This window comes from Alternaria viburni, assembly GCF_023758015.1.
Source record: "Alternaria viburni strain BMP 2772 chromosome Unknown scaffold_17, whole genome shotgun sequence".
Lineage (NCBI taxonomy): Eukaryota > Fungi > Ascomycota > Dothideomycetes > Pleosporales > Pleosporaceae > Alternaria > Alternaria viburni.
The window spans coordinates 620,006-641,763 of NW_026055786.1; the positions used below are offsets into that span (position 1 = coordinate 620,006).

Below are 21,758 nucleotides of genomic sequence, written 5' to 3' on the forward strand. Positions count from 1 at the left end.
CAAAGTCATTCGCTCATTCAATACATCTATCTTGCTATCCAATCCCATTCAAACTCCAGTATATCCCATCCGTCCGTTAAATGCTATCGACCGAATGCCGTAAGTGTCATGCATACTTTTCTCTTCCATCGTCATCATCTCATTTCCCTTGTGTCCTGCCTCGTATTCGCTATCGAACCCATAACCGACATGGAATCCTATTGCTTACCCTCCTGCTCCCTGGAAAGACGATCGTGCTCGTCAATGTCACTGAATCAACGTTAGCACAGAACATACAAGAGCAAGAACAAAACATACGTAGCCTCCCAAGGATAACAAATCCAAACATCCCCCACCGTCCTCGCCGCACTATACCTCCCCTTGAGAATCTCCTGCGGCAACGCCCCCTTCTTCGCCTTATCCTTGTTATGCAGCACAAAAATACTGAAATTCGTCTTCTCGCCCTCCCTGCCCAACTTCTTCACCGCAGCCTCAACATCCTTCTCCAACTCCCTGACCGCATATTCCAGCGTCGTGCGCGTGTCGTCGACCTCGTCAACAATGAGCACGTTCTTGCCAATCAGATTCGCCATCTCGAGCGAGGAGAGGTCGAGCCATTGTGTGCGCGTGACTTTTGTTCCCGGGGTCTCGACGTCTTTGTCTGTGGTTGTGGGGAGGGTTTCGTAGAGGGAGAGGCCGATGGCTTGGATGGGGATGTTGGGGCTGTTTTCGCGCTTGAGGAAGGATCTGTCAAACAAGTATATTAGTTCTTGTTGTCTGGTATGTACGGTGCTGCCGTGTGGGTTTTGGGGATATAAATACCGGAGAATGCGCGCGGGGACGTAGCCGCCGCCGCCGATGGCGATCATGAGGTTGGGCTTGAAGTCATTGAGGATTTGGTCCGCGGCTTCTTGGCACAGCTTGTGCACCTGTGCGGAGGGGGGTTTGTTAGCTGTGGTCTTTGTGCTTTGTTTGCTGCGCGGTGTTGCGCAAGGGTTCGAGGGTCGTGGTCGCATGTATACGATACGAGTCAAGTCTCTAGGATCGCTTTCCATAATAGCAGCATGGCGCGATACCAGCCTCGCGTCGTATACATCGTGGTGACACAGAGACACCTCACGCGCGTGCGTGCGCGGGGTGTCTGATTGCATGTGTAACATTGGACCTCGAGAGAACGTACCTGGTTGTATGTGACGTAAACCTTCTCGACCATTTTCGCGGTAGTATTCTGAATAATATCTCCAAGTGTAAAGAGCGAAATCAAAGTTGAACGGAGGAGTGGAATTGTTTTTGCAAAAAAAAGTCTGTCCGCCCGCGGGAGAGTCAAGAAATGGTTACCTACTTAGGTAGGCAAGGCTAGAGCGGCGTACGCCGAAAATCTATGGTGGGGGATTAGTGCCCCGCAATCTGGCACTGGGCCAATCAGGTGGAACGTGGTTGTGATTCACATGCGCGCGCCTTGGTTCGTGGACCCTTCTGCAGCAGGTCTTCATTCACAGCAAACACGTGCAGCAAAGTTGAAGGATTTCTAACAGGACGAACAGGGTATATTGATTGACTGATGAGGGTCATAACATCGTAATCATTACCCAACAAAAAGCACGTCCAACTGATGCGATGCTATGCTTGTGACAAGCACTCCCATCTCCATCCCTTCTAGCTTTCTACAATCCTTCGCTCAAGTTGAAAAGCTTCCGCCCGCAAAAAGGGTATATCGTGATTATTATACAAGAAGGTAAAGCAAAGTAACCCACATAGACCACCTTCTCTTTTTTGGTAAAACGCCGGACGATGAGGGAGATAAAACGCTGCAAACGTGTATGTAAGTATGAGAAAAGCACGGCCGAGGAACGTTGGACTCGTGCTGAACGTTCAGTTGGTTGAACGGTTGTTTGTTGATGATGTGGGCGGGAGAGAAGTCTGGCTTCTTCACTTGATGCCCATTTGGCGGAACTTGCGGGATGCGCGACGGCGCAGGCGGTTCATGCCCATGGCCTTCCTGAGGCTGTCCCGATCGTCGTCTTCATCTTCTTCTTGTGGTACGGTGAGCATTCGTCGACCGTTTGTGGTTTTGACCGAAGTCTGGTGCGCCAGGATGTTCTGTTCACGCCAGAACATGCGCTTTTGGTCGATGACGTTTTGTGACAGGTTGCCGAACCCCTTCTTCACGAACGCCAGGTCGTGCAGGATGTTGGGGTCGAGGCAGCGTCTGGGCAGTGTCTGGACTGCCATGAAGATCTCGCCATCGCCAGGACGGTACTTTTTGATTTCTGGTTCACCCAGCTTGAAGATGGCAAGGGCGTAGCGGTAAAGGGCACGGGGTCCTTCATAGAGGAAGGCGTCCCAAACGCGGAGTACCGTTTCAATTGGCAGAACACCAACGAAGATACTCATGAACCAGGAAGTGCAAGAAAGGGCGACTGTGGGCTGGCGTTGGAATTTGGAGTTGGGGTGAGCGTTGGAGCCGGCGCCGCTGTTGATGAGATCGGTGTCGTTGATTGATGCCCATACCTTTGGCAGGTAGTCCTTGATCAACATCATCAGGACATTGACCTCGGTGTTTGCCAAGCTGCGAGCGTGAGCACCAGGCAAATGGTTTTGCGTGATGATTGTGAGAAGGATGAAGACCTTCTCCTTATCCTGCTTCAGGAACAATAGAAGAAGGCCGGCAATGAAGTTGAGCGACTGGCAGTAACCAATATTGGGGTTGTTCAGGGCGAAGCAGGATAGAACTTCGCGCAGGTCCTGGATCAACACTGGTTCGTCGTCAGACTCGCCGTCCAGTAGATCAGTCGCTGCTTCCGGGCGGAAATGAATGTTGTCGGGGAATGTCCTGTCGAGATCGCGCTCAATGGCATCTTTGTCGTCTTTGTTGAGCTCATCACGGTTGACGCGAGCTACCAGAGACTTGTACAGGCCGACATTTTCCTTTCGCGCAAGCACGTGCTGACCGCCAGAATAGTACCACCACATGGCACCTCTCCACTCAGGAGGGTAGCCCTTGCGAGCATAGCGCTTGACCTTCTCGCACATTTCAGGGAACCTAGTAGGCTCAGTCGTTGACAGACCTTGCTTGGTCATCAATGAAATCCACTTGCCTCTCCGGCGGGAGATGTGGTCTTCGTATTTGGAAGCCCATGCGTTGTACTCCTGCACGTTGATCTTATCGGAAGCCTTCTTGAATCCATAGCGATCTCTCTCGGTAGGGGCAGCCGTCTTTCGCAGGCCAGGTATTACGGTGGGGATTTGGTTGGGAGGTGCCAAGGTAGGGCCTCTCGGGGACTCGGGCTTGCTCTTGGCTGTCGTGAGCTGAGACATCATGCCAAGATCGAACAGTGCGCTCTTTCGGTCGAAGACACTCGTGGAAGCGCGACGAGGAATGGCCTCGTCTTCGTCCAGCTCAGGGAGCGGCTCAGACCTTTGCATGGGTGGCGATTGAGGAACATGGGAACTGGCAAGAGATTCACTGGAAAAGGTGCGAGGGACGCTTGGTCTCTTACTATGTCGCTTGGAGTAAGCTTCGATGTTGGCCCAATCCTGGCGCGACATTCGCGACCGACTTGGGGGCAGTTGTGGAAGATTGGAAATATCACGACGGATGTGGTCCAGCTGTGAGCGGCTACCCGTCGATCTACTTGAGCGGTGGCCCTTTGCCTCCGTGGTTCTGAGAGCAAGAGCTTGCAGTGTAACAGACACACGCCTCGGTGCTTCTTCACTTGCTCGTTTCACTGTGCTCGATCGCTTCTTTCTGGACTGTTGCGTTGCGGCCTCAATCGTTCGTGGGGTGTATGCGGCCTGGAACGGGCTGACCTGTACCGAGGGCAGTAGTTCAATTCGCAGCGCCTTTCGCTCCGTCGGATCGAGATTGTATACCTCATCAACATCCGAGCCGGAAGGAGGACGAATTGTCAATAGCTCCTTGGAATCGGCGTTACGTCCAAGTTTACTGTGCGTTGAAAGGCGTGTCCGATCATCCCATTGCTTGAGGCTTTCATTCGATTGAAAGGAGTCCAGGGAATCGAAATCGCGAGAGGGTGTTTGCGACAGCTCGGGGAGTTCCGCGTCAAGACCTGCTGGCGAGGGGCTGTGCATGTCTCGTTCATCCTGCTCCATGATAGGACTACGCTCCTCATCTTCCTCATCGTAGTAGTATGAATCTAACACATCGCCAACAGCGTCTAGATTTTCATCTTCCTCGGCGATTTCTGAAGTCAGTATTGTTTCCGGGGAACCGTCGCGTTCCCGAAGGCGTTCCAGACGATCTCTCGATGGATCCCTGGAATAGACGCTGTTGTGTCGATCACTAGCGATGGAGCTCCGTGCGGTGACGATACTGCTTCTTTCCGTGCCACTAGTTTCGAGTACACTGGAAGACGCATTGGTCCAACCGGATCTGAAACTGGCCCGTGGCTCCTCACCACGAAACGGTCGAGGTGGGGGAGGGTAGTAGTCAGTGTGAGACCAGTTCGGAACACCTCTGTTCGGCTTGTAGGTGCCGGATAGATTGGAGCGTTCGTTGCCTCGGTATTGGGCGTAGTCGGGGATCGAAGTCACGGATCTCAGAGGCGGTGTTGGATGAAAATTTTGCGAAGAGTTGGTCATTCCACGGGGCCTGAGAGGGGAGCTGGGTGAGCCAGACAGGTCTTCGTTGGAAGAGTCCCATGACGGCCCGGTCGAATTGACGGGATTGCTGGCGAGCGGGTTGAAAATAGCGCGGAGGTCAGGCGAGCGAGGGCCGCTGTCCTGGCGGGCCATGGCAGGAGCCATTATGGGGGACATTGGGGCAGATGCCATTCCCGCTTGCACGCCGTTGGGAGGGGGAGGTACGGCGGCATGGCGAAGTAGGGAAGGAGCGCGATGGCGCTGGGGAAAGCCGGGGGAAGGCAGTGCTGCAAGCGGAAGGGTCGGGCTGTCTGCAGGCGAGGGACTGTAGGCGGGCCGGTCGTAGGGTGGCGCGTCTGCTGTGTCCATCTGGAGCTCAGCTGGGTGCTTGGCCCGGTGCGCTCCAAAGCCTCTTCTCGCCGCATACGGGAGCTGTGGCTGCGGCGATGTCGGCGGCGTGTATTCCGCCGTGGGAGAGCGGTAGGGGACGTATGGCTCCGGCTCGGCTGCTGGAGAGACGCCTGTAGCGACACGTAGGAGAGCGTCGCCCATGGCGTGGTGAAGGGGTGCGGGTGTGGTGGGCGTCGGCGGGACGGGCGCTCATTCGACCGGGGAACAGGACAGCTCGGAGGTTGAAATTCGCGGTAACATTCTCGGGTGCAGCGCAGGTGTGGATATGAGGATTATCGTGAAGGGCGTTGGCTGGGTGGTGGAGGCCTGCTCTGGGGGCGCGGCGGCGGGTCGACGTGGGGAGCTTCAGAGCTCTCGGTGTGAATGGGCAGAGGTAAAGAATGAGGGCATGCGAAGGATAAGGAACGTGACGTGCGGCACTGGCGCGGTGCAATCAGACGGTGGTGAGGGATGGGTGCCTGCAACGTGTAGCAGGAAAGTCTCCTTCAGCTCCCGCGCCTGGATCCGTCCGTTCACTGAGTCGCTGCCAAGACGCGGCGCTTCCCTCATCCCCGATTCCTGTAGGCTGGGAGGTCGCGGGCCGGTAGGAGCTTGGTGGACCTCAGCGGGCGTGTCAGAGGAGTTCGTTACTCTGACATGCAACGGCACAAATTAGGAGAGTTGCATAAGCGCTGCAACAGGTACCGACCGCCCGCCGCCTCGAGCAGGAATTCGCGAAATTGACGCGCTCCCGACCTATCAGAAGAGCCGGGGATATTCAGCCCGGGTGCACTCATCACGAAGCAATACACCGTCGACGGCCTTGTCTAGTCGGTCTTGTGCCCTGGCGACAAGTCCTCGCAGCCATCACACATGTTGGCCGGCTCTCTCGGATTACATGAATGCACTATTTGCTTTGCTGGAACACTTGCGAGGCGCGTGCCACACGCTTTGTTGCGCTTGACTCGCTAGCTTGGCCCTGCACTCGCTGCCAGCACTGCGCTCGAGCACCATCGCATAGAGAATAAACTTGGACAGCTGACAGCTAAGCACGCAGCAATCTCAGTTGGGAAGTGCACTAGGCGTCGAAGCCTCTTGCGGGCTTCGAGAAGGAATTTCCCAGGCTCCCCCTTGTCCTGCCCTGCGGCTCGCTTCTACAGCACTGGCACAGACGACGCTGGGAGATTAGGACATGACGACATGAAGCGGTTGCACTCATCTTATTTGGCGAGCCCGAGTAAGTCTACCCTGCATAATCGCCCGATGCCTACCTAAGCTGCGGATGCATCGCGATCTGCAAAACATTGGATGCTTCTTCGCCCACACCGGTCAAGACGTGTTCCGTCCGCGTGCAAATTTCGCCGAACGCCAAAGATGCAATATGTATCCGACGAGCCCTGTGCGACTGCCTACTCTAATCGATGCCCATATCCGCCTGGCCGGTAGAGAACCCGTGACCCCTCACTTGGCATAGCGCTTGACCCAGTCCTTTACGTTCTTCTCAAACTCCTTGCGGTTCTCCCGGTACTCGTTGGCGATGGACGGCTCGATGGCGTCGTCCGGGTTGGGCTCGATGAGCAGCGTCTGGATGAGGCGCAGGACTGACACCACCTTGTTTGGCGGCTTCCACTCGTCAGCGCGCAGCAGACCCAGGCACATGGACCCCTTGTCGTCGTTGCTGACGTTGGGGTGGTAGATCTTGGTTCGGAAGCTGACGACGGGTGGCTTGAAGGGGTATTCGGTCGGGAAGGTAATCTCGAGCTTGAAGTGGCCGCCCTGCAGGCTGTTAGCAAGCGCTACCCACGCCGCACGGAGGGCGCATGGATCAAACCTACAGCGTACGCCGACTGGGCTGGCCCGTCCATCAACACCTCCCACTTGGTCATGTTCTGCTCGTCGAAGTTGATCTTCATACCCGGCGGTGTGTCAGCCATGCACTCGCCGTACTCCTGTGGCCCTGTTAGCATGATTACTTCTGCGCCGGCCTCCATATAATGGCTTGCCTTCATAATACGCTTCTTCGCTCCGGTGCTCATGTTTACGGTTGGTTGAGTGAGTTGTTTGTAGGTTAGGCTGTCTCGTGCAAGAGACTCTGGGACTGCACCGGGGTAGGCGGTGAGGTTAAGTAGCCAGGTAGAAGCTGGTGCACAGGTAAAGGAAGCGCGGATAGTAAGAATAGACTGCAACACTGTGACTGCGCTCGTGGGTAGGCGTATGCAGTGCAGTGGCAGGTGATTGACGTGAAAAGAGGGTTGTAGATGTGGGGAAAGTTGCCTATGGATGACGAGGGACCTCGATTCCTTAGTCAAAGCTCCGCACGCGGCCCGGTAGACGATCGCCTGCACACGTTCTGGTAGCAGGATCACGCTAGCATTCACACGCTGCCAGTTCCATCTCTGTCTCTCTTCAAAAGATGTCTGCGACACGTTGTGACTCCACTTGACGTTCGAGCAACGTGACGACGTCATACTATCACCAAGGAACACTCGTCTCGGTTCTGGTGCCTCATTCGCGAGTGCCGAACATCAAGGTGCACCCCCGTCCTGATATCTTATCAAGCCGCCCCGGTCCATACCGCACGTATATCTCCGAGACTGCACATCCTCGCGATCCGTCTAGAACACGTGGTTTTGACCGCTTGACAAGCTATCGTGTTTCAGCTTGGGCCTGACAGCAACGACAGCTTGCGACAGGCACGCAGGCAGGCTTTCACGCTTTCACGCACCATCATAGCGCATAAGCGCTGCATTATACTTCGGAGCTCCGAACTTACTTCTAGGTTCTGTCTCCGACGGAGGACGTCTTCCTAAACTTATGCGCTATGCAGGGCTGCAAGACTGGAAATTGGGCTCATCTCATAGGCACACTCACTTTTGTTGTGAGTCACCGACTGCCCAACACCCAGATCACGTTACATCGCGACAGAGACGCGACGCGCACACCTGACGGCCCGATCAAAACGGCTATGAATTCAAACACAACTTCCCTGCCCATGCTAACTTATTCTGCGCTCCATATTGACGTCGCTAGGTCCAACGTCATACCGCTTGCCGTTGATGCTCGCTTATCGTCACTCCTCGAGCCAGAAATCCATCGTCTTCCATGTTTGGGAAAGCCTCGAATGAGCACTCGCAACAATCAATGATGGCGCCTCGCAGCCTGATATCTACTGCAGCTCGCATGCAGCAATTGGCGAATAGCGATAACAATCTGCGTGACACAGCCCAGCGTGCCAGCGCTAGTTGTCCCAGGCTCTCGTGTCGGCGCGGAAGTTGGAAATAAGCTGATGGAGAGTAGGCCCTTACTACCCTACAACAACGCATCTATTTTAAATTCTAAAACTGCAGTTTTCTTCGCAGAGCCTTATAATATAAGCCTGCTTTTTCTTAGAATTTATTTATTACGTTGTAGCGTTGTAGAACGTTGTTGTTGCAGCTCTCGCGTCCAACTTTCGCGCCGACACTAGAGCCAGGCGACAGGGGCGGCGACTTGGCATCGCCAGTATTTAACAGGCCGCAACCCCACAATCTTCAGCCTTTACGCCTCACGACAAGCTTGAGTTCGACAACCAAAGCGTGCTTTATCTTCACCACCAGTGTTGGTAGACTCGCTTAAGCTCTTCGGATTTTCAACGACTTTTCTCTCCCGAAAGGTTTGCGAAATCTGAGAGTTTCCGGAGCTCCATTTCTCTTACTTGCTGCTGCGTCACTAACCTGTCCACTCTTTACGAGAAACTTCGTCGCTCGCTACTTCGATTCCGCTCTTCGGTCAACATGTTCGGCAAACGCTCTTTCGCTAGCTCGAAGGAGAAGGACCGCTCAGGCAAGATTACCAAACAGCCGAAGAGATCGTTCCGCGATGCGTCCAAGCAGAAGGTGATGGTCGAGAAGCTGGATGCGCGCAAGGACAGTCCAATGATGGACGGTGGGTCACCATCGCTCACCTCTGCCATTGTGACAGTGATCGTTGGTTCCGACCAGCGACTGTTCGCTGCGCACGAAGACGTCCTCTGTCATTCCCCGTACTTTGCTGAACTGCTGCGGGGCCAGTTCTTCGAATCCGCTAACCGCCGCATCGATCTGCCTACGGAGGAACCTGAGATTTTCAGCTGCATCCTCGAGTACCTGTACAAAGGTGACTACTACCCGCGCCTTGTCCACGACAAGCGACGCCAAACCTGGATGCTCGAAGGTGCAGTTGCCTCACCCGACCCAAACAAAACCGGCGACCGCGCAGCCGCCGTCGAGCCAACCTTTTTCCACTCCGGCGTGGGCGACGTCATCCTGCGCGATACAGCCGTGTACTGCGCAGCCGATAGCTACGGCCTCGAAGAGCTCAAGAAGCTCTCTCTGCGCAAGCAGGGCCTGCAGAGCGGGATCGAGGTCGGAACCATCTTGCGCAGCGCACGCTATGCGTACGAAAACACGCCGGACAGCGACTCGCGGCTGCGCGCTCATTACCTCGCTCTGATTATCCGCAGTCGGAAAACTTTCAAGCGTAGTGGCACCATGCAGATGGAGATGGAGATGGGGGGAAAACTGTTCTTTGACCTGTTCGTGGCTATGTGCAATCATGTCGATGATCTTGTGGACGCGAGGTACGCCTTGCGCATCTTTTCTGTTCAATTCCTGCAAACTGTGTTTCCCCGTGATGTTAATTTCATACTGACAAACTCGCAGCGCCAGCGCCCGCGGCACTCCCAGGACCATCTAAAGACCTCTGATTCGCACACCCACTTACCCGTCACCGTGACACCCGCAAACAAACACACACTCGCATACAACACCGGAGTACACACCAAGTTGCCAAACCATACTCCGCTCGCACACCCCAAATTGCCGACCCGCGACAAAACGTGAAAACAATCACAAAAACACGGAGTAATACCCATTCTCCCTGCTTTCCCTCGGCGTACCGTTGTATCATCCCAACTCATCTTTATATCATCTTGCTCGCTCTCTTTAACTAGTGGAGTTTGCTTACCCCCATCGCGTCCCCCTTTGGCCCTTAATTCCAACGAACAATCAACATCAACGAACCTATTTCCCCCTTCTCTGCTTGCAGAGAGGGAGTACTCGACGACGACGAAACTGCGTTTCCTTTGTTTTGTGCTTTTGGGAATCAAGGCTTGTTGTACGAACATATCAAAGGGAATAAGAAGGGGACATTCATTTTCATCACGCATTGGTGCTGCGTGGATTAGGAAGACATCGTGCTGGAGGACACCGCTCTCTGGTGGAGACGTGTCCGATGCGGTGACTGATTGGTCCGGACCGCTTGGAATGGAAGACTTACTGTGGAGGATTTGGAGCGGTGGTGGTAATGAGAAATTAACTTTGCCGCCGCTATATCTCGTCTTGACATTGATGTGATGTTTGATGTCTCCTCTTCCCCTTCGCCCTTCACGACTACAGAGATGCTATTTTGGCTTTATGCTGATGTATACTGCAAACTGATTTAGTTTCTTCATCGTATGACGTTCTCTATCTTTGGAATGGAACTAGGGTAAACATCGCAATGCCATCCGCTCGAGGCCGCCGTTTCCCCACGTGGCGGTCCCTGCATCCCGCTGCTGCCCCACCGAGGGGTAGTTAGGTAGCTCTGGCGATTGGAAGCTATACAACAACATAAAACAGCTTCAGTATTCTCCGCTAGTATACCAAACCTCAATTCTCTCTCCCCACAACAGAAGCCGTCGAGGAAGACGACAAACACAATCAGCATGGCCGACGTAAACCTCAAAGAAGTTCACGACTTCATGATCACCATCGCCAAACAAGCCGGCTCGCGCATCACCTCCGCAACACCCACAACACAAGGCTCAGGCTCAAAGAAGAACTGTAAGTAGCACCTCATCATCCCAGAACCCGATCCAATCCACGAATAACCTCCCATACTAACCCTCCTCACCCCACAGCTGTCGACCTAGTAACCGAAACCGACCGCGCAGTCGAAGCCCTCATCTCCACCTCCCTCTCCACGAAATACCCAGATTACGCCTTCATGGGCGAAGAAACCTACAAGCCAGGCGACACCCTCTCCGCCGACCCCACCTTCATATGCGACCCCATCGACGGAACCACAAACTTCGTTCATCGCTACCCCTACGTCAGCATCTCTTTGGGGCTCGCCATAAACCGGGAGCCGGTGGTGGGAATCGTGTACAATCCGTTTACACAAACGCTGTACTCGGCGATTAAAGGACAGGGGGCATTCTTGAATGAGACGACGAGACTGCCGCTGAGCGAGCCGACGAAGTTGGATGGCTTGAGCAGTTGTCTTGTTGCTGTGGAGTGGGGCAGTGATAGGAGTGGGAATGATTTCAAGGTCAAGAGCGAAACTTTTAAGAAGCTCGCTGCTACAAAAGAGAATGGAGGGGGTATGGTGCATGGATTGCGGTCCTTTGGCTCTGCGGCGCTCAATCTGTGTGGTGTGGCGAGTGGTGGGTTGGATGTTTACTGGGAGGCTGGGTGTTGGGCGTGGGATGTTTGTGCCGGATGGGTCATTCTGAAAGAGGCGGGCGGCATTATGGTGGATGCGAATCCGGGGAATTGGAATCCGAAAGTTGAGGGACAGAGGTATATGGCGGTCAGAGGAGGAGAGGGGCAGAAGGAGATTGTTGAGGAATTTTGGGGGTTGGTCGAGGGGGCTTTTGAGGTTGGTACGTAGAGAACACATCCCTAAGGTCATGTAGACTTCTGGGTTATTTGATTTTGACAGGTTTATGGTTCTCTCTTCGAAATACCTAGGTAGATGAGGTTCATGACCAGACTTTCTTGCCAAGGACGCCCGGTTTGAAACAACCCAAAAAATCTTACTATGCGTTTAATTGTAGTTTGGGACGAAAGATGCAGGAAGGTGAGCGTTCTTCCCAGACGCGACCCCGGGACGCGTCCTTATCTTAGCGCAATCTCACACCTGGGTAACACACACCTACGTCATCGGGATCCTTCACCCAGAGCCTTGTATTTCACCTCTTGAACTCCTATTGACAATCTCACAGCATTCGTTCTTTCATTCCTACCACCAAGATGCCTACCATACTCGTTGTAGGCGCAACGCGCGGCCTTGGTGCGAGCATCGTACAAAAATACGCAGCAGACGCGAACAACCATGTTCTAGCGACCGCGAGGGCGTCAGAGCCTCCAGAGAACAGTAGGCGAATTCCTACTCCTTGGAGATGCTCTATTGGACTAACCCATTCTAGCAAGCAACATAACATACATCCCCAACGTCGATCTCGAATCCCCACACGCCGGCAGCGATCTCGTCCACTTTCTTGAATCAAACCACATACCACACCTGGACATCGTCATCATAACAGCCGGATACTTTAAGACAGAATCGCTTGAGGAGCCCTCGTTCTCCGCGCAACAGCGCATGTACACCACCTGCGCCATCGGCCCCACCATCCTCGTCACCGCCCTCGCCAACTACAACAGCACGCTCCTCTCCTCTTCCTCCAAGATCGTCTTCGTCTCATCCGAAAGCGGCAGTATAACACTGCGACACGAATCTGAAGGCGGCGGCAACTACGGTCACCATGCTAGCAAGGCAGCACTCAACATGTGCATGAAGTTGTTGAGCATAGATTTGAGGGATAGGGGTATTGCGATTGTCTCTGTTCATCCGGGCTTCATGCGGACGGAAATGACTCGTAATGTGGGCTTTGATAAGTTCTGGGATGAAGGAGGGGCGGTTGAGCCGGATGTTGCTGCGGAGAGCCTGGTGGAGTGGATTAAGTTGTTTGATATTAGTCATACTGGACAGTATTGGGCGCCGAGGGGACCTGGGTAAGTTGTTGTTGATCTGAGATATGTGGAAGTGAGCTAATATGGAATGTAGTGATATTGGTACTGCTGAACCTGTGTTGGGGCCGAAGAGCAAGCTGTCGACTCCTCTTCAGCTGCCTTGGTGAGCGGTCTGACCGGCTGGTGGTGTTGGATTGGTAAAAATGATGACTGATGAACTATCGATATCGTCAAACAAGTTAGGGATGAAGTTTTGAACGATACTCTAAATTATAAACTAATGTTCTACATAAATGACTTTTCCAACGCCTCGCTCTTGAAACATCACTCTAATCGAAAAACAAAACGCTATACGCTATGCTAAAACACCCGGAAATCAGCGCTAGAGTCAGTCGACTCAGTCCTCGCCATGCTCGCACCATCTTCTTTGGTCTCTTCCTTGGTCTCTGCCGGAACCCACTTCTCCGCATCCCCCAAGCGATCCGCCGTAAGACCCGCAGAGCCCGGATTGCGCATACCCGCCTCCAACTGCCTCTGATAACTGATCTGCCTCAACCTCTGCGCTTCCTTGGGGGTAAGCTGCAAGTAGACCTCGACACCAAAAGCGTGCAGCGCAAACGACACCCACAGTGCCATACCGAACGCCGCATTCAACGCAGCCCCCGTGTTCTCCGGACCTCCAACCGCAAACGTCGCCGCGACGCTGGAGACAGCCTCTAGATCCGTGCCGTTGACAAAAGCCGCGCAAGCAGGGTACGAAGACGCTAGATCCACGTTGCCGGCAACTGTTGCAGCGAGCTTTGCGCAGGACCAGACGACGTGGTAGTTTTGCTTAGCAATGACCTGCGCGGCGATGATCATGACAAGTCGAGTCGTGATGATGCTGCCGGCGTAGAACCAACCTCGCAGCATCCACGCTCTGTGCTGCTCAATCTGGAGTCTCTTGACGTTGATGTAGCTGACGATGAAGCAGCCCAGCGATGCCAGTCCAGCGAGTCCAACCCAAGCCTGTACATCGAGCCCGCCGCCGAATGCATGTCGTGCGATCATCAGTGCGCCAACGAGACCGACGATGTACAGCAGGAGTGCAGCATACCCGCCGATGCGATGAACGATAATCCACCTCTTTCGAATAAGCGGCGTGAACTGCAGTACAGCGAGCAGACTAGCCGGTAGCACGCCAGCGAGATGCAACAAGATTCCGATTTTGTACTGGCTAAAGTTGAGGTAGTAGTAGCATTCTCCTGGTGCGGCGCCGTTGCCGCTGGAGCTGGGGCCTGAGGAGGGGCAGAAGTTGCGCGAGAAGTCGAGGTAGGAGACGCGGGCTAGGGCGAAGCCGACGAGTGCGCCGCCGAAGATGAAGTAGAGGAAGAAGTTGTAGGTTTTTGTGAAGCCGAGGGGGTGGATTATGCGTTTGGTGAAGAAGTTGGGGGTGGGGGCTGAAGCGACCATTGTGATGGTTGATGCCGAAACCTTGGAGAGGAGTGTGGTTTGGTAGGTATTTGTAGTGTAGCTGATGGAGACGATTGATTTTTAGTGCTTTAGGTAGAAGCTGATGGAAAGTAGTCGAGGTGATGATGGTTGCTGGTTGTATGCCATCTTCGAGAGAGAGAGTTGGCTTCATGTTATACCAGTTGACCACACACTTTGAAGACGATCACCATGCCGTATTGAGAACATTTCGCGCTGGTATGCAGGAGAAGACGTTTTGTCAGCGGAAGGTACCCAGCGCGCATTAACCCCGCAAAGGGTCCCCATGCGACAGGAGAGTCCCCTTGACCGATTGTTAAGGCTTCGATGCGATCGCAATGGTAATCAAGATATCGCATGGCTACTTCGATCTACACCGAGCTATCTGCGGTGAAAGCTGGGGCCCCTCTGCAGCAGCGCGAGTTGTCGCAGAATCAGCCGAAAGGGGTAAGGCGCGAGGAACCATCATTGGTTGATTGAGATGACATAGTGGAACGCCTGATGCTTAACAACGTGGAAGTCATACAAGCCACCTCCCAAGCATGTCGACCGTCGTCATAGACAAATGCGCACCAATCAATAGCTAGCCCTACAGCTACTACACGCGCTTCACAGCCCTACGAGACTGCGCTTCTTTACCGTTACGCTAGCAGGCAGACGATGTATGTCCATATAGGGAACATTCTGCGCTGAACAGGAGTGACAGCGGACGAAATCCATCGTGCATGCGCCAACTCTAACTTTACGAGATGGTGGGAGTTCCAGGACGCTCCAAAGGCTGCGTGACGTGCCGAAAAAGAAAGAAGGGCGTAAGTGCGAGCGCCTACGAGCAACACCCAAGACGTGAAGCTGATGTGTTTTAGTGCGATCTAGTCCAGCCTGAGTGCGGTCAATGCAAAGAACGCGGGATAGCATGCGGAGGCTACGACTCGGACCGCATCTTCATCTACCAAAAAGGAAGCGGACCTACCCGTCCTGCACCAAAATTAGGACGCCATGCGACGCCTGAGAAGTCTCCCGGACAGCCACCTCGGCAAGGCATGCAAATAATGCAATTCAACCCTGTATCGACTCCAGGAACACAAAAACCATGTTCCATGTCGATACCAATCATGCTGCCTGATGCGCTCGCGAGATCCGCTTACAGCGAGAAGACTATGGCGACTTTCTTGAATATGTACAACCCGCAGGGCGTTATCCACACCACCAACACAGACGCAAAGGAGTTTGTTAGCTTGCTACCCTTGCTTAGCACGCGCGATGAAGCATTACAGATGGCTGCTCTGGCAGTTGGCATAACACAGCTTGGGGTAACTTCGGATAACGAAGCTCTCACGCGGCAAGGAAGGACACTGTATGGGAAAGCGCTCAAGGAAACAGCCGTGGCTTTACAAAACCCCGCTCGAGCGAGTAGCGAGTCGCTGCTTGTTGTACCGCGAGTCATGGCTCTCTTCGATATGCTGTTTGGCGCGGAACCGAATACGACCAACCAGGCGAAAAGCTGGCTCAGTCACTGTGAGGGTGAGCTAGCTATGATAGTCAGCCGTGGCCCGGAGATATTCGCGGAAAACGACGCAGCGCATAGGCTCTTCACTAATGCAAGATACCGGCTGCTTGGTCCTGCCATCCGCGGCAGGAAGCCAACCATACTCAACGAGGAAGAGTGGAAGACGATACCTTGGAAAGGGCGGACCAAGTCATCCGACGACGTTCTCATCGACATCCTCTGCGGTATACCCGAGCTTCTGGGCGCTATAGACAAGTTACAATTCGGAAATCTGAGCGAGCAAGAAAGAGAAGGTTTACAAGTATACACCATAGCAAAATGCTGGACACTGCATTTCGAGCTCGAAGCTTGGGTCAATGCAGAAGCGAACGCCATCTACACACCCGAGATCGTTAGCAACGCAACGCCAATCACCTTTCCCAGCATAGACATTGCTTGTGTCACAGTACGCTACTGGTTGACAGCCCTCTTCCTATACTCCACCCTCGATGTCGCAAGCGGCATCAATCTTTATACCGATACCTCACTTTCGCACCCCGATCGCCCACACCCCCGACCATTTGCCCGCATGATTATGAAGTCAGTCGACTACTTCCTCCAAGAGCAGTTCGGTGTGACGGGTATCATGGCTATATGGATGCCACTGGGCAATTCGCTGTTCTATTTGAATAGAAATCGGATCCCTGACGAGGAATACATAATGAGCATCATGCGGACCTGGCATAAACCCAAGCTGCCGAGTACGATGAGAGAGTTTTTGAAGAGTTTTAGGGAAACGGTTGATTTTAGGACTTTGCTGGCGAAGCCTATGAGCGAGTTGTGAAGGGAAGACGAGCCGATTTGGGCCATCGCAAGTTCAATTAAGATTCACACATGAGCGTTAAGGGTCAAGACGGGCATGGGTAGAGATATAAGACATTATAATTATCTACACACCAGAACCACTATCCTCGCCGTAAAACCAACACCATCGCTATGCACACAAAAAAGCCCCACCGCACCACTCAATCCAGCTCAATAATCCCCGGCCCAAACACCGTCTTCTCCGCAACCTCGCCCGCCCCCTCAAAAGAATCCTTACCCATAGTCACCGCCGCAATCGTCAACCCCTCCATAACAAACTCATCAAACGGAAACTCCGCCTCAAACATAACCCTATCATCTTTCATCTCCACATTCCGCAGCGCCTTGACAACAGGCACATTCTGCCCATTAATCCAAACCAACTTGAGCATATCAATCTCAAACATACCCGCGTCCTTCATCGAGAACGAGAACTTGATGTTCTGGGTCTGCGCTTTGATATCTTTCGATTCGACAGCCAGAGGCTTGAAGCGCTTGAGCGGGATGGTGTTGATATTCGGACAACTGCCCTCCACGACGAATTCTTGGATAGCGGTGAATGCGAAATCGCGGGATGAAGACGTGAGGAAAGGCTGGGCGCTTGGCCGCTTCTTTTGCTCGGCGCGGAAGAAACCTTCTTGAGAGCCTTCGTTTCCTATTACTGATGCTACCGCGTGTACGAGACCGAAATCTTGGGAGCGAGCGAAGAGTTCGGATACTTCTTGTAAAGTACCGAGGACGAGGTCTGTGAATGTTGCTGCAAGTGCGATGGCGCCTTCGTAGTCGACGACCGGGAAGTTGTATTTGCAGCCTTCGATCGGGGCGTTGTTGAAGTGTTTTAACGCGTCGTTGGCGTTTAGGACGTGCATTTCTTCTTGGTTTACGATGGCTTTAAGGGATTCGATTATGTAGCCTTGGCGGTCGCCGAGGTCGTAGCCGGGGAGTTTGTTCGTTACGTTACTCATCAGTTCGGTGAAGAAGGCTACTTCGAAGAGTTCGTTGAGTGCGATGAGTTTGAGGTTTGTGGTGCCATCGGGGCTGAGTGTTGGTGGTGGAGGCCCGTTGGGGAGGGTGCCGTGGCCGTCTTTTTGGATTTGGAGGATGGCTTCTTGGGAGGGGTTTGGGAAGCCGTTTACTAGTGGGAAGGGAGGGTAGTCGCGCTTTGTGAGTGGTGCTGCGGATGCCAAGGTAATTAGGAGGCCTGCGGTCGGTATTATTGAGAAGCGCATGTTGTGTGGTGGTTGGATGAATGAATGAGACTTGAGTGATCGATGCAGGGGAGGAAGACGTATATCAGACAGAATACTGGAAACGAAACAGGGGACTTGAGGTGATACTTTGAAGCCCAAGGCATGTGTTTGTTGTTATACATTAACCCTTCCCTCGTATCGTCTCTGGGTGTTCAGGTCAACGGATGCAGCACTTCCTTGACTTAGCCTCCCACCCTGTCCCACTATTCCCATCTGACATTCGCGCCGCACCTTGATCTTCTTTGCTGTGAATGGCCAACTAAAGCAGTTCACGTCGCGCCACATGTGTTCGGCAATATTCGTGTCCGATATGGATCTGCTGCGCATCAGGACGGATAGCCGCCAAGGCTCAAACAGGGTGAGGCTATGCAGGCGACAAAGGAAACAACATGTGCCGGCACAGAAATAGACTGTTGACCGTATTAGTCGCGGTTGTATCCTGTAAGCGCCGTACTCAAGAAAAGCTTATCTCGCGTTTGAGAAAGCTTGGTCAATACTTTGTTTGAGGTGGTGAGCAGATGGTTCTCTAGGCTACAGTGTCTCGAGTGTCGCAGCAAGAGGAGCGAATCGGATCATAGCTCCCGGGCCAAAGACCCTTGGTTCTGTGGTTCGCATCGAGGTACTTGGTGTTTGAGTGGTTGATGTGAAGTGTTTGGCTCGTTTCGACAGATTTACAATGGCTTGGCGTGAAACGTGGTAAGAGGCACATCGCGACGCGACATACGTTTCTTTCGGCAATCTGTCTACAGCAGTTCAGTACTCCTTCGCGAAGTTTTCGTACTACCCTAAAATGTTCCTCGGGATTCGCAGTTGTGTCCTCATCATTGCAGTATGTGCGCTGGGTGATGGAGTTATCGTCAGGGTATGCAGCTGGATGGAGGGGATGGTTTCGTGAACTTTGCCGGATCCGACCGGCTATCTGTCAACCGCGCTAGAATAGAAGCAGTGCGAGCCACACCTGGGCATGGCACCAAGATATTGAGTCATTCGTCATTACTACTTTCATCGCTGCTATATACGATTCGCTAAGGTATCTACAGTAAAAAGGAAATGTATCATATACATCGTTCAAAGCATCGTAAACGCGGCCGCGCACAACGACAATGCAGCCATCAGTCCAGCACTGACCCTCAGCCCACTCGCCGCATCCTCTTCAGCGCCCTCACCCTTCTGTCCCTCCTCGAATCCATTACCCAGGTACAGAGCACCGAGCTGAGTCAAGCCACCATCGTCATCAAACAGCGCGACGCCATCGCCTGTCCACTCGTTGGCATCATCTGTCCTGAAAGCACCGAACCAGGAGTACCGTTCAACGTAATCCAGCTGATCGAGATACGGCAGTGTGCGGTTCATCATGCCAACGGTATTCTCCTCGTCCTGCTGCGGAAGCGCCATCTCGGTGATCCAAAGCTTCAACGGTTGATCCCTCGTCGAATTCGTGTTGTAGAACTCATCCAGGGTGCCCAACCAGCCTGCCAGGCCATCAAAAGCGCCATACCAATGCACAGCAACGAAATCTGCCGGGCAGCCGTTTTCTGAGTCAATGTCGTAGCAAGACTCATTGAATTTCCGTAACCAGTCAAGACCGTTTGGACTACCCGTTGTACTGGGATGACTGATCAACCAGTTCCTGCCACCTTTGTCGCCATTCCGAAAGGGCACAACGAAGTCGATATATGCTTTCGCAGCATCTTCGGGCTTGATACTGCTACCGCCGCTTCCCTCGGTGCCGTCTGGTTCGTTGAAGGAGAGAAGGTGCTTGCTACTTTGGGGCAAGCCTGCAATCACGCGTTCGGTATTATCGTCTTCCGTGGCGTCTATGCCGTGAATCATAGGCACGAACTCTAGGCTGTCCGCGGGAATGAGGTCGCTGTTCGGGTATGGTGACCAGTTGTAGTACCATGCCAGTGGTGAGTTGTCGGAAGTAAGTAGCCGGTTGTCCGGTACGTGTGAGTCGCCAATGAATGCGAAACCGCGTTTTGAGTCTTGCGCGTATGCGGCGGTAGCGAAGAGTGCGTAGAGAGAGGCGAGGTATGGGGTTTGCCGCCTGTGGCGAGTGGATTGGTGTAGCCGAGCCATGGTTGTGTAGTAGGTGCGAGGTGAAGACTGGTATGCAGCGATGCACGTAAGAACGACTGCCGTTACCAGTAAAGAAAGAGATCTGTAGGAAAAGACGTTTGACAGCGGATAGATCCCAGTCTATACATGACTACTTATCTTTCGACACATTTTGTGGCGAGGTACATGCCCATGCCTGGGCTTGCTGGGCCTGCGTCATCGATCGTGGGAAAGTTGGCTCGGAGCAATTGCAGCAAGGCAAGAGGTCGTATCTGACCGCAACTGACTCGAAGGAAATGATGTGGGATTTGCAGCCAGCCTCATCTCAGATATTAGCGGCATGCATGCTTAGCTGGCCGTTGGGCCTTGCTTAGCTGGTATTCTGAGTTCGAGCTGCCAAAGTTCCCTAGTACGCTAACGCGCATTGCGACTAGCGCAGCCTACGGTCAGCCCCAGGCACACGACGGGAAATCTTGGAATCTCAGGGTCTATCGATGCATGTGGAGGTCAATTCGGACATGCGTTCATAGTTGGTCAAAGCAGCTCGTACCGCAAATTCACTCTAGTAACATTCCTGGAATTCTTGGTCGTACTTAGGAGAAGGTAAACAAGCAGCGCATTCCTTCAGAGCTCGTTCTGAGCATGCGCAGAAGACTGGCTCCGGTGTAAGAAATGGCATTTCGATGAATGCGGCCGGACCTTGAGAGGGATGTACCGCTGGAATCATTCAGCGTCCTGTCATCGCAGAGCAATCAAATACACTGGCGAACATCGTGAACTTGCGACTTGGAAGTCTCGGCTTTGAACATTTGGGAACAGGCCTTGGCCCTATTTATTTTTACGGACCAGACACCGCAGAAATCGAAGTGCCATATCATGAATACATGACGAGTGTGGAAAGACCCTGAATATTCATCGCTCATTGACTCCCAAACCGTGCCCATGCCTTGACCGTTTTCTTCGCCTGAACATCAACTTCCCCTGCTTCCTCTACTCCTCAGAAGCAGTGATGGCCTTGCGGACGGCACGGCCACGCTGCCTAGAGTTCATACGGCGCTCAAGGGTCTGGTTGGACTTCTGGACAACTTCGGCGGCCTCGGTGAGGATGAGCTCGATGTGGGAGGGGTTGCTCATGTACGGGTTGATCTAGGTATGTTAGAGGGGAGTGCGACTGTGGGCCGGTGTGTACATACACGTCCGTGAGCACGGTAAGTGCGCCTTCGCTGCTTGGGGGCCTGGTTGACCTGGATGTGCTTGATGATCAGGTTGCTGGTGTCAAGACCCTTGGTGTCGGCGTTGGCCTCGGCGTTCTTGAGGAGACCGATGAGGATCTCAGCGGACTTGACGGGCCAGCGGGCCTTGGAGACACCGAAAGCCTTGCCTGCGGAAGTCAGCCCGTGTTCCTGCAATTGCCAACATGAATCCATCTCCAACACCCAATAGCTCCTCCTCCCGTGCCAAGTTCCATCTGCGCATTGTGCGAATCGTGGAAAGGGCTACTCACCCTGAGCAGTGCGTCCAGTGCTGCCGGCGTACCGCCTCATGGGGATAGCCTCCTTGTGCTCCAGGACGTTTCCGAGGTAGGTAAGGGCGCGGTCGAGCTTCCAGCCGTTGACAGCCTGGGCGGTCTCGCGGGTGTTCTTGAAGGATACGCGGAGGTAGCTGCCGCGGGCGCGAGCAGACTTTGCGCCGTCAATGGAGGAGGCACCGTAGCGAACCTGCAAGAATTAATTCCATGTTCGTGCGTGCAAGGTCCGACAGTATATCGCGACGGGCAACGTACCATTTTGTCGAGTTGTGCTGTTGTTAGTAGTGGACTGCCGACGTGGTAGGTAATTTCGACGACTTCTCGAGCGAAAGTGGCCTTGATGACTAAGTCGCAGACCCAACCGAAAAAAGCCAAAGTCG

At 53.5% G+C, this 21,758-nt stretch overlaps 11 protein-coding genes across 11 annotated transcripts; 4 read left to right on the forward strand and 7 right to left on the reverse strand.

Annotated features, from left to right (window-relative positions):
* Positions 1-197: 197 nt before the first annotated feature.
* HPT1 (hypoxanthine-guanine phosphoribosyltransferase) lies at positions 198-1,192 on the reverse strand (the record flags this gene model as incomplete). The annotated part of the gene is made up of 4 exons (XM_049356693.1): positions 198-249; positions 298-726; positions 802-908; positions 1,160-1,192. The coding sequence occupies 4 exons, from the start codon at positions 1,190-1,192 to the stop codon at positions 198-200; spliced, it is 621 nt and encodes a 206-aa protein (XP_049209040.1).
* Positions 1,193-1,908: 716 nt separating this feature from the next.
* J4E79_007832 (uncharacterized protein) lies at positions 1,909-5,133 on the reverse strand (the record flags this gene model as incomplete). Its single annotated transcript, XM_049356694.1, has 1 exon — positions 1,909-5,133. The coding sequence occupies one exon, from the start codon at positions 5,131-5,133 to the stop codon at positions 1,909-1,911; it is 3,225 nt and encodes a 1,074-aa protein (XP_049209041.1).
* A 1,299-nt stretch (positions 5,134-6,432) lies between these two features.
* J4E79_007833 (uncharacterized protein) lies at positions 6,433-7,007 on the reverse strand (the record flags this gene model as incomplete). The annotated part of the gene is made up of 2 exons (XM_049356695.1): positions 6,433-6,747; positions 6,807-7,007. 2 exons carry the CDS (start codon positions 7,005-7,007, stop codon positions 6,433-6,435), a joined length of 516 nt encoding a protein of 171 aa, XP_049209042.1.
* A 1,737-nt stretch (positions 7,008-8,744) lies between these two features.
* J4E79_007834 (uncharacterized protein) lies at positions 8,745-9,684 on the forward strand (the record flags this gene model as incomplete). The annotated part of the gene is made up of 2 exons (XM_049356696.1): positions 8,745-9,568; positions 9,651-9,684. 2 exons carry the CDS (start codon positions 8,745-8,747, stop codon positions 9,682-9,684), a joined length of 858 nt encoding a protein of 285 aa, XP_049209043.1.
* Positions 9,685-10,693: 1,009 nt separating this feature from the next.
* Positions 10,694-11,640, forward strand: J4E79_007835 (uncharacterized protein; the record flags this gene model as incomplete). Its single annotated transcript, XM_049356697.1, has 2 exons — positions 10,694-10,811; positions 10,889-11,640. 2 exons carry the CDS (start codon positions 10,694-10,696, stop codon positions 11,638-11,640), a joined length of 870 nt encoding a protein of 289 aa, XP_049209044.1.
* A 362-nt stretch (positions 11,641-12,002) lies between these two features.
* Positions 12,003-12,768, forward strand: J4E79_007836 (uncharacterized protein; the record flags this gene model as incomplete). Its single annotated transcript, XM_049356698.1, has 2 exons — positions 12,003-12,126; positions 12,179-12,768. The coding sequence occupies 2 exons, from the start codon at positions 12,003-12,005 to the stop codon at positions 12,766-12,768; spliced, it is 714 nt and encodes a 237-aa protein (XP_049209045.1).
* A 314-nt stretch (positions 12,769-13,082) lies between these two features.
* J4E79_007837 (uncharacterized protein) lies at positions 13,083-14,174 on the reverse strand (the record flags this gene model as incomplete). The annotated part of the gene is made up of 1 exon (XM_049356699.1): positions 13,083-14,174. One exon carries the CDS (start codon positions 14,172-14,174, stop codon positions 13,083-13,085), a length of 1,092 nt encoding a protein of 363 aa, XP_049209046.1.
* A 1,130-nt stretch (positions 14,175-15,304) lies between these two features.
* Positions 15,305-16,522, forward strand: J4E79_007838 (uncharacterized protein; the record flags this gene model as incomplete). The annotated part of the gene is made up of 1 exon (XM_049356700.1): positions 15,305-16,522. The coding sequence occupies one exon, from the start codon at positions 15,305-15,307 to the stop codon at positions 16,520-16,522; it is 1,218 nt and encodes a 405-aa protein (XP_049209047.1).
* A 181-nt stretch (positions 16,523-16,703) lies between these two features.
* Positions 16,704-17,771, reverse strand: J4E79_007839 (uncharacterized protein; the record flags this gene model as incomplete). The annotated part of the gene is made up of 1 exon (XM_049356701.1): positions 16,704-17,771. One exon carries the CDS (start codon positions 17,769-17,771, stop codon positions 16,704-16,706), a length of 1,068 nt encoding a protein of 355 aa, XP_049209048.1.
* Positions 17,772-18,860: 1,089 nt separating this feature from the next.
* J4E79_007840 (uncharacterized protein) lies at positions 18,861-19,871 on the reverse strand (the record flags this gene model as incomplete). Its single annotated transcript, XM_049356702.1, has 1 exon — positions 18,861-19,871. One exon carries the CDS (start codon positions 19,869-19,871, stop codon positions 18,861-18,863), a length of 1,011 nt encoding a protein of 336 aa, XP_049209049.1.
* A 969-nt stretch (positions 19,872-20,840) lies between these two features.
* Positions 20,841-21,636, reverse strand: RPL17 (60S ribosomal protein L17; the record flags this gene model as incomplete). The annotated part of the gene is made up of 4 exons (XM_049356703.1): positions 20,841-20,996; positions 21,044-21,231; positions 21,355-21,568; positions 21,634-21,636. 4 exons carry the CDS (start codon positions 21,634-21,636, stop codon positions 20,841-20,843), a joined length of 561 nt encoding a protein of 186 aa, XP_049209050.1.
* Positions 21,637-21,758: the final 122 nt, after the last annotated feature.